This window comes from Hibiscus syriacus, unplaced genomic scaffold (genome assembly GCF_006381635.1).
Source record: "Hibiscus syriacus cultivar Baekdansim isolate YM2019G1 unplaced genomic scaffold, ASM638163v2 tig00110004_pilon, whole genome shotgun sequence".
NCBI classification, from domain to species: Eukaryota; Viridiplantae; Streptophyta; class Magnoliopsida; order Malvales; family Malvaceae; genus Hibiscus; species Hibiscus syriacus.
The window spans coordinates 1089596-1102456 of record NW_024062557.1 but is presented as its reverse complement, the minus strand read 5'-3'; the positions used below and the strand labels follow the sequence as shown (position 1 = coordinate 1102456).

Sequence of the window (12861 nt, the reverse complement as noted above, 5' to 3'; positions counted from 1 at the left end):
GGAGATAGAGTATAGTTCAATAAGAAATAATATAATTTACCCTTTATTTATCATTTATGTAATTAGAATTAAGTACACTTAATTCAGAAGATAACATCCCTATGTAATGACACATAATTTTATGTAAATCCAATCATTTTGTGAATTTTCAAACAGCTATCTTAATCACAATAAAAGGTTCAATATTTTAAAGGTTTAAAAAATGCATTAAGGTAATTAAAAACATGTGTTTAATATAAAAAAGTTGTATTTAATGCAATGTTTTTTTAAGTTTAGTAAAAAATCTTAAAATAATAATAAAATAATCTTTAATTAGGCAAGTTTGGAAAAACCACTAAATAAGAAAAGAAAAGAACAGAAAAGAAAAAGAAAAGAAAGGTAAATCTAAAATCCTTGTTTGTACAGCGCCAGAAGCAACATGGAAAAGGAGACATTGGCTTTCCTACGCTAGCTCTATCTCTCACTCCTTCCACAAACTTCCGCTTCCTTTTTTCCTCCTTCTATCCCCCCATTTTTTTTTATCTCCCCTCTCCCAAAACTCTCTTCCCCCCCCCCCCCCCGCTTCATCTTCAAAACATTAAAATCCATGGTCTCGGATCGAGGTATGCTTGATTCTAATTTCCCTTCCCATCTTTACTCTAGATCTTTATCGTTCATTCAATCTGATTATTATTTCTTTTTTTTTTTTCAATTTCGATTGTATTTACTTTTGGAAGATGTTTGCTTTTTTTAAATCTTCTTGTCGCGCTTTACAATTTTTAATGTTTTATCCTAGGGTTTTAAATCTTGGTTGATTTCTTTGCTCTTTTAATATGTATAATTTGATCAGCTTTACCTATTCCCCTTTGATTGTGTCTGATTAAAAATCAGGCTTCTATATAGACGAACATCTAATTAGGTTTTTGTAAAGCTGAATTAATTAGTTTTACAAGTTTTCATTTGACTCGAATGGAATTTATATTTTTTTTGACTCAGAATCGAATTCGTGCACCTAGAATTTCAAATCTGTATGTCTATAAGATTTCCCTCCAATATGTTTAACGGTGGAAAGTTTTGTCTCGAATAAATAGTTAGATATAAGTGTGTAAAGCTAATATAATTTTACAACAGTGTAAGCATATTTGCCTCATATATATTTGTATTTAGTAAAAAAAATGTTGATAACTATTTGGTGTTATAGCTGTTTCTTTTCTTTTAAAAAAATATTTTATGTAAACTATTCTAATTAGTTATTGGATTTTTGCAAGCTAAATGCTGAATAGAAAACCTTCATTTGATTGGAGAAAATTTGAAAAAGTACGATTGCTTTCAACAATTATAGAGTTGCACTTCAGGTTTTTTCTAAGAGTAATGAGAAATGATTTGAATAGTTCTTGCTGTTGCATTTCAAAGGATAGAGTTTACCCTCCAAACATTGATGTGCTGGTGCTAAATAGTTTATTCTTCTATATATTTCAGTTCTATAAGTGTTCTATCACCCGACTTATGCTATTTTTTAGTTCTATGTTCCCAAACTTTCATAGGCTTTAGATGGGTAAAATTTCTTTGTTCTAATGCTTTGATTAATCAATCAATTAAATTAATTTGAACTAATTAATCTTTCATGGAAAAGAAATCTTAAAGGAACTTTGTTGAAGACTTTAGTTGAAGTTAATATTGTTACCGTTAAATGAAAAAGTTAGTAAAGAAAAAAAAGAAGAAACCTATAAAAAATCTATAGGCGAGGCACAACTAGGGGCACTGTAAAAGAGTAGAAAAATTATGTTCATTATTAACATATTTGTGTTTACAGTAAAATATTTTTAGATCAATCATTGTTATGAACTATTATTAGATGAACATGAGTAGTGGAAATAAAGTTAAACACATAACAACTATATATTTCTATAAAGTTATATAAGAAAATGAACAAAATATAACAACTATATATTTCTATAAAGTTACATAAGAAAATGAACAACAGAAAAGTAGTATAAGAAATTTCCTTAGTACTTTTAGCCTTTAGGTAGTTAACCTTTCGAGGCATCTAGTCAGCTTCTTCTATATAGAGTGAAGGAAGGCCATGCATCTAAACAAGTGACATTAAATAAGCTGTTATTTCAAATGAAATGTTTAATTATTGGAGTGCCTTCAGGTGTAATTTGGAAAGTGACAAAGGAAGGAAGGCTTTGATTAACCAAGCCATTGACAGACTTATATATACAATATTTGCGTTGGTTAGGTGAATGTGCAATAGCTTAAGGATTACTTATTTTAATGTTAAGAAATTTTCAGAATCTGATTAATTTAATCACATCTGCAAGCTGTAAAGTTCAAAATGATAATTGTATTGTTTGCTATCTTTGCCGTTCCGGTTGATAGTCAAACTTATAACATGTTGTCTTTCAATATATTCATTAATAGTAATATTTTCACTAAAATTTTTGTTTGTTTATTACAAATATCATGCCCATGAGAAAATTAAGTGATTTTCGGATTGTTCGAGCTTCTCAAGAGGAGGAAGAAACAAATAATGAGGAATCGATTGTTGTTGCTTCTTCGGAAGTTCCGATTACTGTTAAAGAAGTTGTAGAAATTGAAGGTAATGTTTGACACTTTCTTTAATTGCTGGTTCATTTTGAAAACTTACATTTAATTATTTCTTATATAGTTGAAAATGGTCAAACACGCAAGACTAGAGGACATACAACGTTGAAGGAAATATATCAACTTCCTCCTGGGCACCGTGTGAAAGTTTCAAGAAACGATGTCGGTCAATCTATTGGCCATAAGCACGTCTTTTATCCGGTTACTTAGGCATGGTTGCACGTAATGCTAATCTTTTACCAATCAATTATGAGTCATGGCGTGAAATGCCAAATAGGAACAAAAATCAGATTTTGGATTTTGTTAAGGTAATAATGTCATTATAATAGATAATTCATAACAATTCAATAGTAATTTGCATTTTCTTTGAACACTTATGTTACTTGTAGGAGAAATTTTCTTTAGATGTCTCAGACGATTATTTGAAGCAAGCGTTAGGAAAGAGATGGAGAGACCACAAGAGTTCTTTAAAAAATAAATACTTCAAGAATGATCTTAGGCTTGAAGAGAAGATGCAAACTGTCTCACCTGGAATGCCCATGTATCAATGGGAAGATGCAGTAAGGTTTTGGAATTCAAATAAATGAAATGTATGATGTATTTTTCAAAAATAATATAATGTCATTATAATATTTATTTTATAAGTACATATTTAAAATTGTAGGATTGAGAGCATGTTGGTGTTACTAGCATACAACTACAAAAGTTTACTAACACAGTTGGATCGACGAGCTTTGCTTGTATAGCTAATGATGAGATATTATTGATTATTCATATAGTGATTTACATTTAGTAGCATATACTAACGAAAATTAGTTATATTATTAATTAATTTTTTGCAAGACTTTTTTATTCTACATTGCAGGTCTGGTTGTAAAGTTGGACGAATAAAGCTCTTCGACATTACGCATATAAAAAGGATGATACTTCTATGACAGATGAAGCTGTAGAAATTATGGTACATTTATTGGACAAGATTTGAATTATGTTATATTTATATCTATAGTATGACATTCTTATCTAAAATAATTATTGAATTGATTATTAGAAAAAATTGAGAGATATAAGGGCATAGTATGAAGCTAAGACTTCAAGTCATGGTATTGCTAATGCGGATGACATTGAAAATCAAGTTATTAATGAAGTTTTGGGTCTTGAAAGATATGGTTGTGTTCACTGTCAAGTATCATTCGTTACTCCCACCAAATATTTTGGCTCTAGTTTATCTCACTACATGTTATCACATAGTCAGTCTTCTCAATTAAATGTTAGTCGTTTAAAATAACAGTTGGATGAAATGAAATGGATCAAAAAGTTGCTCAAATGAAAGTCGAAAATGAAGTAAGGGAAGCAGCATATCAACAAAAATGTTAAGACTTCGAAAATCGACTTGAAGATACGATGCAGATGATATGACAAAATCAACCTCAGAATCCACCATCTTAGGTGTTATTTTAGATATACGTTTTGTTTATTTTATTTAACAATATTGAACTACTTTATATTTTACGTTAATATAAACTTTGGTTTATTTTTTTGGATGTCATGTTTATTGGATGATGCTACAGTTTAAAAATTTAAATTTTGGTAATAAAAGAGTAGAAAACACAATCAACAAAATTTGTGTTAATTAACGGCGTTTGTATAATAAATGCCTCTAACTACATACTCAATATTAACATTTTAGAAAGAAAAAAACACCACTAAAGTTCTAATCTTTTGTAATATTTATATAGAAAAACACAACTATAGATATAATCAATAGCAGCGTTGTACATTTACAAACGTCATTATATGTTATAACCTTTACCAGCGTTTTTGGGAACAAACACCATTATATGTCAGAATATTTAACGGTGTTTTTTTACAAATGCCACAAAAGAAAAGATATATAACAACGTTTTTCAACGCACAACTAAATATCATAACCTTTAGCGGTTTTTATGAAAACAATACTGCTAAAAATCATAACCTTTAGCAGTATTTGTATCTACAAACGCCAATACCTTTTACGGTATTGGTTTTAGCGATACTTTTGACGCCATTTTTTTTGTCACAAGAGCTTTTAGCGACGCTTAAAAATACCTTTATATGACTAAAACACCGTTAAAATATATTTTATTGTAGTTATGGTTATGTGGACTTATGCTCGTGTATATATACATATATAAGATTTTATATATATATATATATATATATATATATTATCAAAATTTAAACATCTAACTTTTATTAATTTTTATTTACAGGCCTAAAAATAACCCAAAAACCAAAACAGATTAGCCTATATCTAAGTTGGCCAAGCAGCCCAATATATTAAGAAACATGAGAACCCTAGAGTTTTATAACCCTAGCCACCGCTACATCTCAGCCCTTGGATCTACAAATGATCCAATGGTCCAGATCAACCTAAAATAGGGTTCCCACATAAGCTGCTGCCGTCGATCCCTCCATGTATTTAGATCTGGCTTGATCTGACGACCCTGATTGCTCCAGATCTCCCAAGACTCCTTAAGTGGCCAACCCAAACATCAGTGAAGCACGTGTAAAGTTTCAGGTGTCTCCAAGCCGTCCGATAGCCCCATCTTCGGCACGTATAATGTATGCGAGACCACCCGTGTTCCTCCTGGCACCATGTGTGCAGCCAGCCTTCTTTCCTCTTTTAAGCAAGACTCAACATAGTGACAAAAAGGAATGCAAAAAAGAGTAGCGGAGATTAAAACTTTTTGGGGTGATTTGTACAAATAATTTTTAGGGTTTTGATTTTCTTTGGGGGTTATATATATCAAGGAGATATTTTGTAAAAAAGATGTTTTCTCGAATTAAAAAAAAAGGACAAGCATTAGGAAGAAGAAATTTTGTAACCAGAAAAAAAAAATCAATACGAAACTGAGATCTATTTCTCAAAGGTACCATCTTTTCTCGTTTCTCGTTTGAATAAAAAGATATTCAAGTGCTCTTTAAAAAGAAATAAGAAAAGAAAAACAAAAGGAGGGTACTTTACCTTTCAGTGTATTCGGAGCGAATTGAGGTCTCATCGGCCTTTCTATTGCTTGGCTCCGGTCACTGGAGAACGGATTTCGGTGAAGAGGTGGCGGTTGAGCCAACTTTTTCCTTTGTGAGACTATAATATGATTTTTTTAGAGAAAAGGAAAAACTTTTCTTTTACAAAACTAAAATGAGAAAGTGGGGATTGTAAAGCCAAGTAATGGCTTTTCTTTTCTGCACGTATAAATGGCGCCATTTGGTGACCATATCCATTAATGGGTTATTTATTATACTGGGCTTTTCCTTTTTAATATTAGTGCAAAACAGTCCCACTCTCTTTTGTTTCTAATTTATTATAGTTTGTATTCATGCGTTTTAACTTTTTATTTATTCATTTTAGTTCTTTTTTTGGTTATGTGAATTTTTTATTTTATTTTATTTTATTTTATTGCTATATATATATATGATTCTTACTTTTATGCGCTCTTACATTTTATTCTTTATTTCACACCTTTATTTTCAGTCTTTTACATTTCAGTATTCTAAATTATTTTATTTATATTTCAACACCCTTTGCTTTTGCAATTTATATTCCAAGGCTTTAAATTTCAGCAACTTTTCTTTATGTCTTTGTTTTATTTTTCTTTACATTTTGGTCCTTTGCTTGTTATTGTTTACTTAGTTTCCAGCTCTATTTTTGGTTACGTAATTTGTCATCATTTCATGCCATTATATCATATATTTATAACTTACTTTATATGCATGTATACTAACATGTTATATATATATATATATATATATATATATAATATATAAATATAATGCACACCTAATAATAATATATGTAATATACGCACCATATATATATATATAAATGATTAACTCATTAATCCTCTATGTTTATATATATATAAATGCAAGCCATTAAATCATATAACTCCGATAACATACATTCAATTAATGAATATTCTAAATAAAGTAGACAACTTCATGCCTAGTAGACTTTTCATGCATATACAAATAAAGCACGTAATTCCAATAACAAACTTTCTGTATATACTCATTTTGTCCAAGTTTTTATTCAAGTTTCATTTGTAATATACAGAAAGTTTGTTATTGGAATTATGTGCTTTATTTGTATGTGCATGAAAAGTCTACTAAGCATGAAGTTGTCTACTTTATTTAGAATATTCATTAATTGAAAGTATGTTATCGGAGTTATATTCTTTAATGGCTTTAATTGAAGTATGTATTGTCAGTATGATGTACGTTAGTATGAAATATTTAATGTTTAGCTGGCAATATGTCAAATATTTATTGTTATTTTAAGTATGTCAAATATTTAATGTCTTGTTGACGTATGTGATTTATGAAAAACTCTAACTATTTTTAATTGGTACTTGTATTAACATTTTTTTGTTTGTAAATGTTTTGTTCAGCTGCCAATTCAACTTTATTTAGTACTGTGTTACATCAGGGTGGAATTTTTACCAATTATCGATATGGTAAATATAGTGGAAAAGATGTCCATGTTTGAGGTAATAGGTATGGTTGAGGCTTTAAGGATAAGAGCTTGTGTAAAACTATTTATGGTTGTGTCATGGGATAAACATAAGAAGGTTTTACCTTTAAGCATTGATACTGATCTTATGAACATGGTAGCTCAATTGCCTAGGAATCGACATGCATACATATATATATATATGCACATGAACCTCCAAATAAACCAATTGTTGAAACTAAACCTCAACCTCCAAATGAACCAACTGTTGAAACTAAACAAATTGTTGAAACTAAACCTCAACATCCAACTGAACAAACTGTTGAAACTGAACCTCAACATCCAACTAAACAATTTGTTGAAACTGAACCTCAACCTCCAAAGAACCAACTGTTGAAACTGAACATCAACCTCCAAATGAACCAAATGATGAAGAGTTGTACATTCTGATGAAGAGTTGTTTGAAGATTTTGATTCTAACCTCACTATTTCTGATACTGAGTCTGAAACATCTAAATTTAGGGTGTGTTTGTTTGCCGTAATTGGAATTACAGAATTGGTTTTTCTCGAATTCCAGTGTTTGTTTCACGTAATTCATTTTCCGGAAAATGTTTTCCTGTGTTTGTTCTACGTAATTCGTTTTTCGAAAATGTTTTCCTGTGTTTGTTTCACGTAATTGGTTTTCCGGAATGTAATTCATTTTCTAGTAACAAAATTTCCTTTGTGTTTTCTGTAAAATGACTTACGAATTCATTTTCCGCAAGTCATTTTCCAAACTTTTTACTTCAAAGAATAAATACTCAAAATAATTTTATTTATGAATTTAATATTAACAAAATATTTTAATATCATTTTCATCAAAATATTATTTATTTATTTATTAATATTTATATAATATAATATTATTTTTTTAATATTATATAAAATAATCAATTATATTATAATAATATAAGATATTGTTTTTATTTTAATAATATATAATAAAAAATTATATATTTAATAATGAATAATATTATTTATATTTAAAAATATTTTAATAAATATATTAAATACTAATTAATATTTTTAAAATATAATATAACACTATTACTTTAATAAATAATTAATAATTTATATATTTTATTTCACTAAAATATACAAAAATTAATATTTTTATTAATAAAATTATAAAAAAAATTTAATAATAAATAAATTATTTTAATATTTTAATAATATTAAGTTTTATGATAAAAATATTATTTATTATATTAATATTTGTAATAAATAATTTTTAAAAAACTCTTCAACTAGTGGAAAAAAGGTTTAAATAACATCTTCCAAACATCATAAAACGTTTTCCAGATGTTTTTTAGAAAAATTTAATTCATTTTACGGAAAATATTTTCCGGAAAACGTTTTCCAGAAATATAATTCATTTTCCAGAATTCAAATTCCAATTCAATTCAATTCAAATTCCAGTAATTCATTTTCCGGAAAACTAAGCCAAACAAACAGACCCTTAATGATAGTGACTTTTTTTGATGAAGAGTTGTGTGACATTACTGTAGAAAACAGAGTAAGTCTCTGTTATTTTATTCATGTATTCATTCAGTAGAACATATTACATATTTATATAAAAATTATGCCTCTAAACTAGGAAACTTTAAGTTAGGAAAGATAATAATCCTAGTAAATGTAATCCCTTGAAATAAGGGATTAAAAAATAGAGAATAATTACAGAATCTCTTAACTTAAGGGATTGACAACTCATTTCTATAATTCCTACACTCCCCCTCAATCTGGTGTACATATGTTGTATATACCCAGTTTGAATGACAGCTCGTCAAAAGTCACTCGTGGAAGGACTTTGGTGAAGATATCTGCCAACTGTTTCTTCGTCAGAATGTATTGCAGTTTTGCAACTCCATTGTTGACCTTCTCATAAATAAAATGTCTGTCTATCTCAATGTGTTTCGTTCTATCATACTGCACTGGATTTTTTGCTATACTCATAGCTGATTGATGTCACTAAAAATCTCAAAATTCTACTTGTCATCTAAGTCCAGTTCTGTGAGTTGTCTTTTAATCCACATTTCTTCACATATTCCGAGAGCCATTGCTCTAAACTCCGACTCATCACTACTTCGAGAGACAACGACTTGTTTCTTACTTCTCCAAGTCACCAAATTACCCCAAACGTAGGTACAGTAGCCACTAACTGATCTTCTATCAGTTAATTCACCTCCCCAGGTTGCATCCGTATAAACCTTCATTGTTATGTCTTGATTTTTTCTAAATATAAGTCCAGCTCCTGGGGTAAACTTCAAGAACCTTAGAATTTTGTTAACAGCTTCTAAATGTTCTTCTCGAGGATCACTCATATGTTGCCTGACAATGCTCACTGAGTATGCAATATCAGACATGGTCAGTGAAAGGTAGATCAACTTCCCAACTAACTTTTGGTAGGTTTCATTGTTTACTGGATTTCCAGTCATTTTCTTGCAAAATTTCAAGCCTGGCTCCATTGGAGTTTCAACTGGGTTGCAGCCGAGCATCCCAGTTTTTGCAAGAAGATCCAAAACATACTTACGCTGGTTTATGACTAGCCTTTCCTCGGACCTTACAACTTCCATACCCAGAAAATACCTCATACTCCCTAAATCCTTGGTTTCAAACTCCTTTGCAAGATTCATCTTTAGCTTTTCTATTTCTTCTATATCACTACCAGTTATAATCATATCATATACATAAACAATTAGGAGGGTTATCTTACCACTCGTGTAATTTTTTTGAATAATGGGTGATCTTAGCTTTGTTTGAAACCATTCTGTGTCATAGCCTTAGCAAATCGATCAAACCAAGCCCTGGGAGACTGTTTTAAGCCATATAAGGATTTATTGAACTTGCACACAGTTTTCTTAGTGACTTTTCCTTCTAATCCGGGGGGACCTCCATGTATACCTCTTCTTCAAGGTTCCCATTCAGAAAAGCGTTCTTTATGTCCATCTGATAGAATTTACAGTCTATGTTAACAGCTACTAATAACAATATTCTGATGGTATTCAATTTTGCAACCGATGCAAAAGTCTCCTGGTAGTCGATACCATAGGACTGAGAAAAACCTTTAGCAACCAGCCTTGCCTTGTATCTTTCCACACTCCCATCCGAATGATATTTGATTGTGAATATCCACCTGCATCCAATAGCTCTCTTTCATTCAGGCAAATCTGTCAAACTCCATGTCTTATTCTTTTCTAACGTTTTTATCTCCCCTTCCACAACCTTTTTCCACTCAAGAGATTGAAATGCTTCTATCACATTTCTTGGGATTTTCACACTGTTAATGCTGGCAGTGAAGGCCCTGAAATTAGACTGTAATTTCCTATATGCAACATACTTATTTATGGGATGATCAGTGCATTTTCTTATCCCCTTCCTAATAGAAATAGGAAAGTCATCAGGATCAACAATAGTAGCCTCTTGGTAACCATCATTACCTTCTGTTTCAGCTGCAACATGATCCGAATCTGGTTCTTAGAAAATGCTAGGCTGGCTGATTTCTTCAGCAACATCTTTTATTTTTCTTGAGTAAACACTGAGTTGTTTCGGTTGGGGAGTTATGGTTTCAGGGTCATTGTTAGGTGCATTTTTTATGGTGGTGGAAGGTGTTTTGCACGGACTAGAGTGCTGAGATAAGGAGGAAGGTAATTCATCAGAGTTATTTAGGTTATTCCCATCACCCTCACTAGGAACTGGGATAGTACTAGCCGGCTTTGGAGAGACAGTAATAGGTAAATAAAGGATAGGCTGTAAAGAAATATCGGTTTGAACAGGCTGAAATTCCTTGTAACTCCCCCTTAATTTATGTTCCTAAAAAATAAGGTTGGTTTTCAAACAATGTAACATCAAAGGAGACATAGGTTTTTTTATGGAAGGTGAGTAACACTTGTAACCCTTCTGACTCGAAGAATAGCCCAAGAACACACTTTATGGACCTAGGATCTAATTTCCCTCTGTTGTGGATATGGACAAAGGCTGTAAACCCAAACACCTGAGGAGAAAGAGTTGAGTTAAATGTTTAAAATGGGGATAAAGCTGAAACAGAACCTTAGTAGGAATTTTGAAATCTAAGGTCTTACTTGGCAATTCTATTGATGAGGTAGGTGGGTGTAAGAAGAGCTTCCCCCTAAAGATACTTAGGAGCATTAGCAGTAAACATAATAGCCTAGTAACCTCTAGAAGATGTCTATTTTTCCTTTATGCTGCCCCATTTTATTGAGGTGTGTTATCACAAGAAGTAAAGTGAACAATTCTTTTTCCTTAAAGAAATACCCAAGGGTTTTATTCAAATACTCACTCCCATTGTCACTCCTTAGAATTTTGATTTTTGTGTCAAATTGGGTTTCAACTTTTTGATAAAAACTTTTAAAGAGAGACTCAACATCAGACTTTTCTCTCATTAAGAATATACATGTTGTCCTAGAGTAATCATCTATAAAAGACACAAACCACTTATACCTAGAAATACTTTTGACAGGAGAAGGGCCCCAAATGTCACTATAGATGATGGAAAAAGGTGTTGTTGGTTCAAATTTGGCTACAATATATGGTTTTCTGGTGTGTTTGGCTATTTGACAAATTTCACAAGAAAACAAAGATGGATCTTTATTTATAAATAAGTTCGGTAACATTTTGGAAAGATAGAAAAAATTAGATGACCTAATCTAGAGTGCCATAACATAATTTTATTGGTATTAAGACCAGAAGATAAAATTGGCTTCCTAAGAGCATTGGATAAGGCATGATTATGAGATGCTTTACCTCCAAGGGTGTACAATCCTTTGCCCCCCTAGCACTGCCAATCACCCTCTTCGAGCCCTGTGCCTGAAAAATGCAACCACCAGTAGCAAACACAACATTACAACCATAATCTTTAATTAATTTTCTGACTGACAACAGATTGCATGCAAGTCTAGGAACATAGAGGACATTATAAAGTAGGAGATTTTTGTTTAATGTTACAGAACCACTCCCTTTGATTGTAGTGAGAGAGCCATCTGCTATTTTGATAGAAGCTGGTAAGCTTCTTTCACTATATTCCTCCAAGAGATCAATATTTCCTGTCATATGATTTGATGCACCCGAGTCTATTATCTATTGTACCGAGGAAGTATATGGATTATTTCCATCAGTAGTAGTATAAGTCACATTGGTAGGCTTGGCTGTCATACTGATCAAAATCTGCTAGATCCTCTATCTGTTTCTTGATAAAACTACTTGAGGAATCATTTTGAAAGGCAATTTGGGCCTCCTTTTGAAACTTGGACCGTGTGGGCTGCCAATCGGGTGGTTTTCCGTGCAACTTCCAACATTGATATATCATATGGCCTGTTTTCATACAATGTTCACATCAGAGGTGATTTCTCCTTTGCTGCTCTGAAAATCTAAAATCTGAAAATCAAATTGAGAGAGGCTAGTCTAGGAAGTGATTTCGGATGTTGTGGGATCCGGATTAGCCATGAAAAAAATAGAGTTGAACAAGAATTGATTTAAAGAGAAGCAGAAATTGGATTGATCGCTCTAACCTGTTATGATAACTCTATAAAAAGGTCACATTTTAGGAACTTTTCACTTAAGTTATTAATGTTTAAGAGCTCATTTAGGACCATGTAGATGCATTTAGAAACATTTAGTTACATGTGGTGGAATTGGGTTTGCTGTGGCATTTTAATTTGTCATCAGTGCTGCCTTATGGGGAAGGTGTTTGTCTAATGATGTGCAGGGATTGAGAGCAAGGAAAAGAAGAA

The 12861-nt window shown here is 31.2% G+C and overlaps 2 protein-coding genes and 1 long non-coding RNA gene across 4 annotated transcripts; 1 reads left to right on the top strand and 2 right to left on the bottom strand.

Annotated features, from left to right (window-relative positions):
* Positions 1-390: 390 nt before the first annotated feature.
* LOC120212164 lies at positions 391-3015 on the top strand. 2 transcript variants are annotated; one of them, XR_005524662.1, is made up of 4 exons: positions 391-602; positions 2495-2581; positions 2651-2894; positions 2976-3015. It is a non-coding gene; the product is annotated as an uncharacterized LOC120212164 (long non-coding RNA). The 2 variants fall into 2 exon arrangements; XR_005524661.1 differs by lacking the exon at positions 391-602 and having other exon boundaries at positions 2447-2581.
* A 6084-nt stretch (positions 3016-9099) lies between these two features.
* LOC120212177 (secreted RxLR effector protein 161-like) lies at positions 9100-9687 on the bottom strand. The gene has a single exon (XM_039210583.1). It carries the CDS (start codon positions 9685-9687, stop codon positions 9100-9102), a length of 588 nt encoding a protein of 195 aa, XP_039066514.1.
* Positions 9688-10267: 580 nt separating this feature from the next.
* Positions 10268-12181, bottom strand: LOC120212176. Its single transcript, XM_039210582.1, has 3 exons — positions 12077-12181; positions 10735-10924; positions 10268-10563 (listed from the first exon to the last, which is right to left on the bottom strand). Exons 1-3 carry the CDS (start codon positions 12179-12181, stop codon positions 10268-10270), a joined length of 591 nt encoding a protein of 196 aa, XP_039066513.1.
* Between the last annotated feature and the right edge of the window lie 680 nt (positions 12182-12861).

Excerpts from the sequence above, each read along its gene's own strand:
- LOC120212177 (XM_039210583.1), bottom strand. The coding sequence starts at position 9,687 with ATGGAAGTTGTAAGGTCCGAGGAAAGGCTAGTCATAAACCAGCGTAAG.
- LOC120212176 (XM_039210582.1), bottom strand. The coding sequence starts at position 12,181 with ATGACAGGAAATATTGATCTCTTGGAGGAATATAGTGAAAGAAGCTTA. Across the intron at positions 10,925-12,076 it reads CAATCAAAGGGAGTGGTTCT|GAACATAAATTAAGGGGGAG; the intron begins GTAACATTAAAC and ends CTTATTTTTTAG. Across the intron at positions 10,564-10,734 it reads CTCCTTATCTCAGCACTCTA|CTGAAACAGAAGGTAATGAT; the intron begins GTCCGTGCAAAA and ends ATCATGTTGCAG.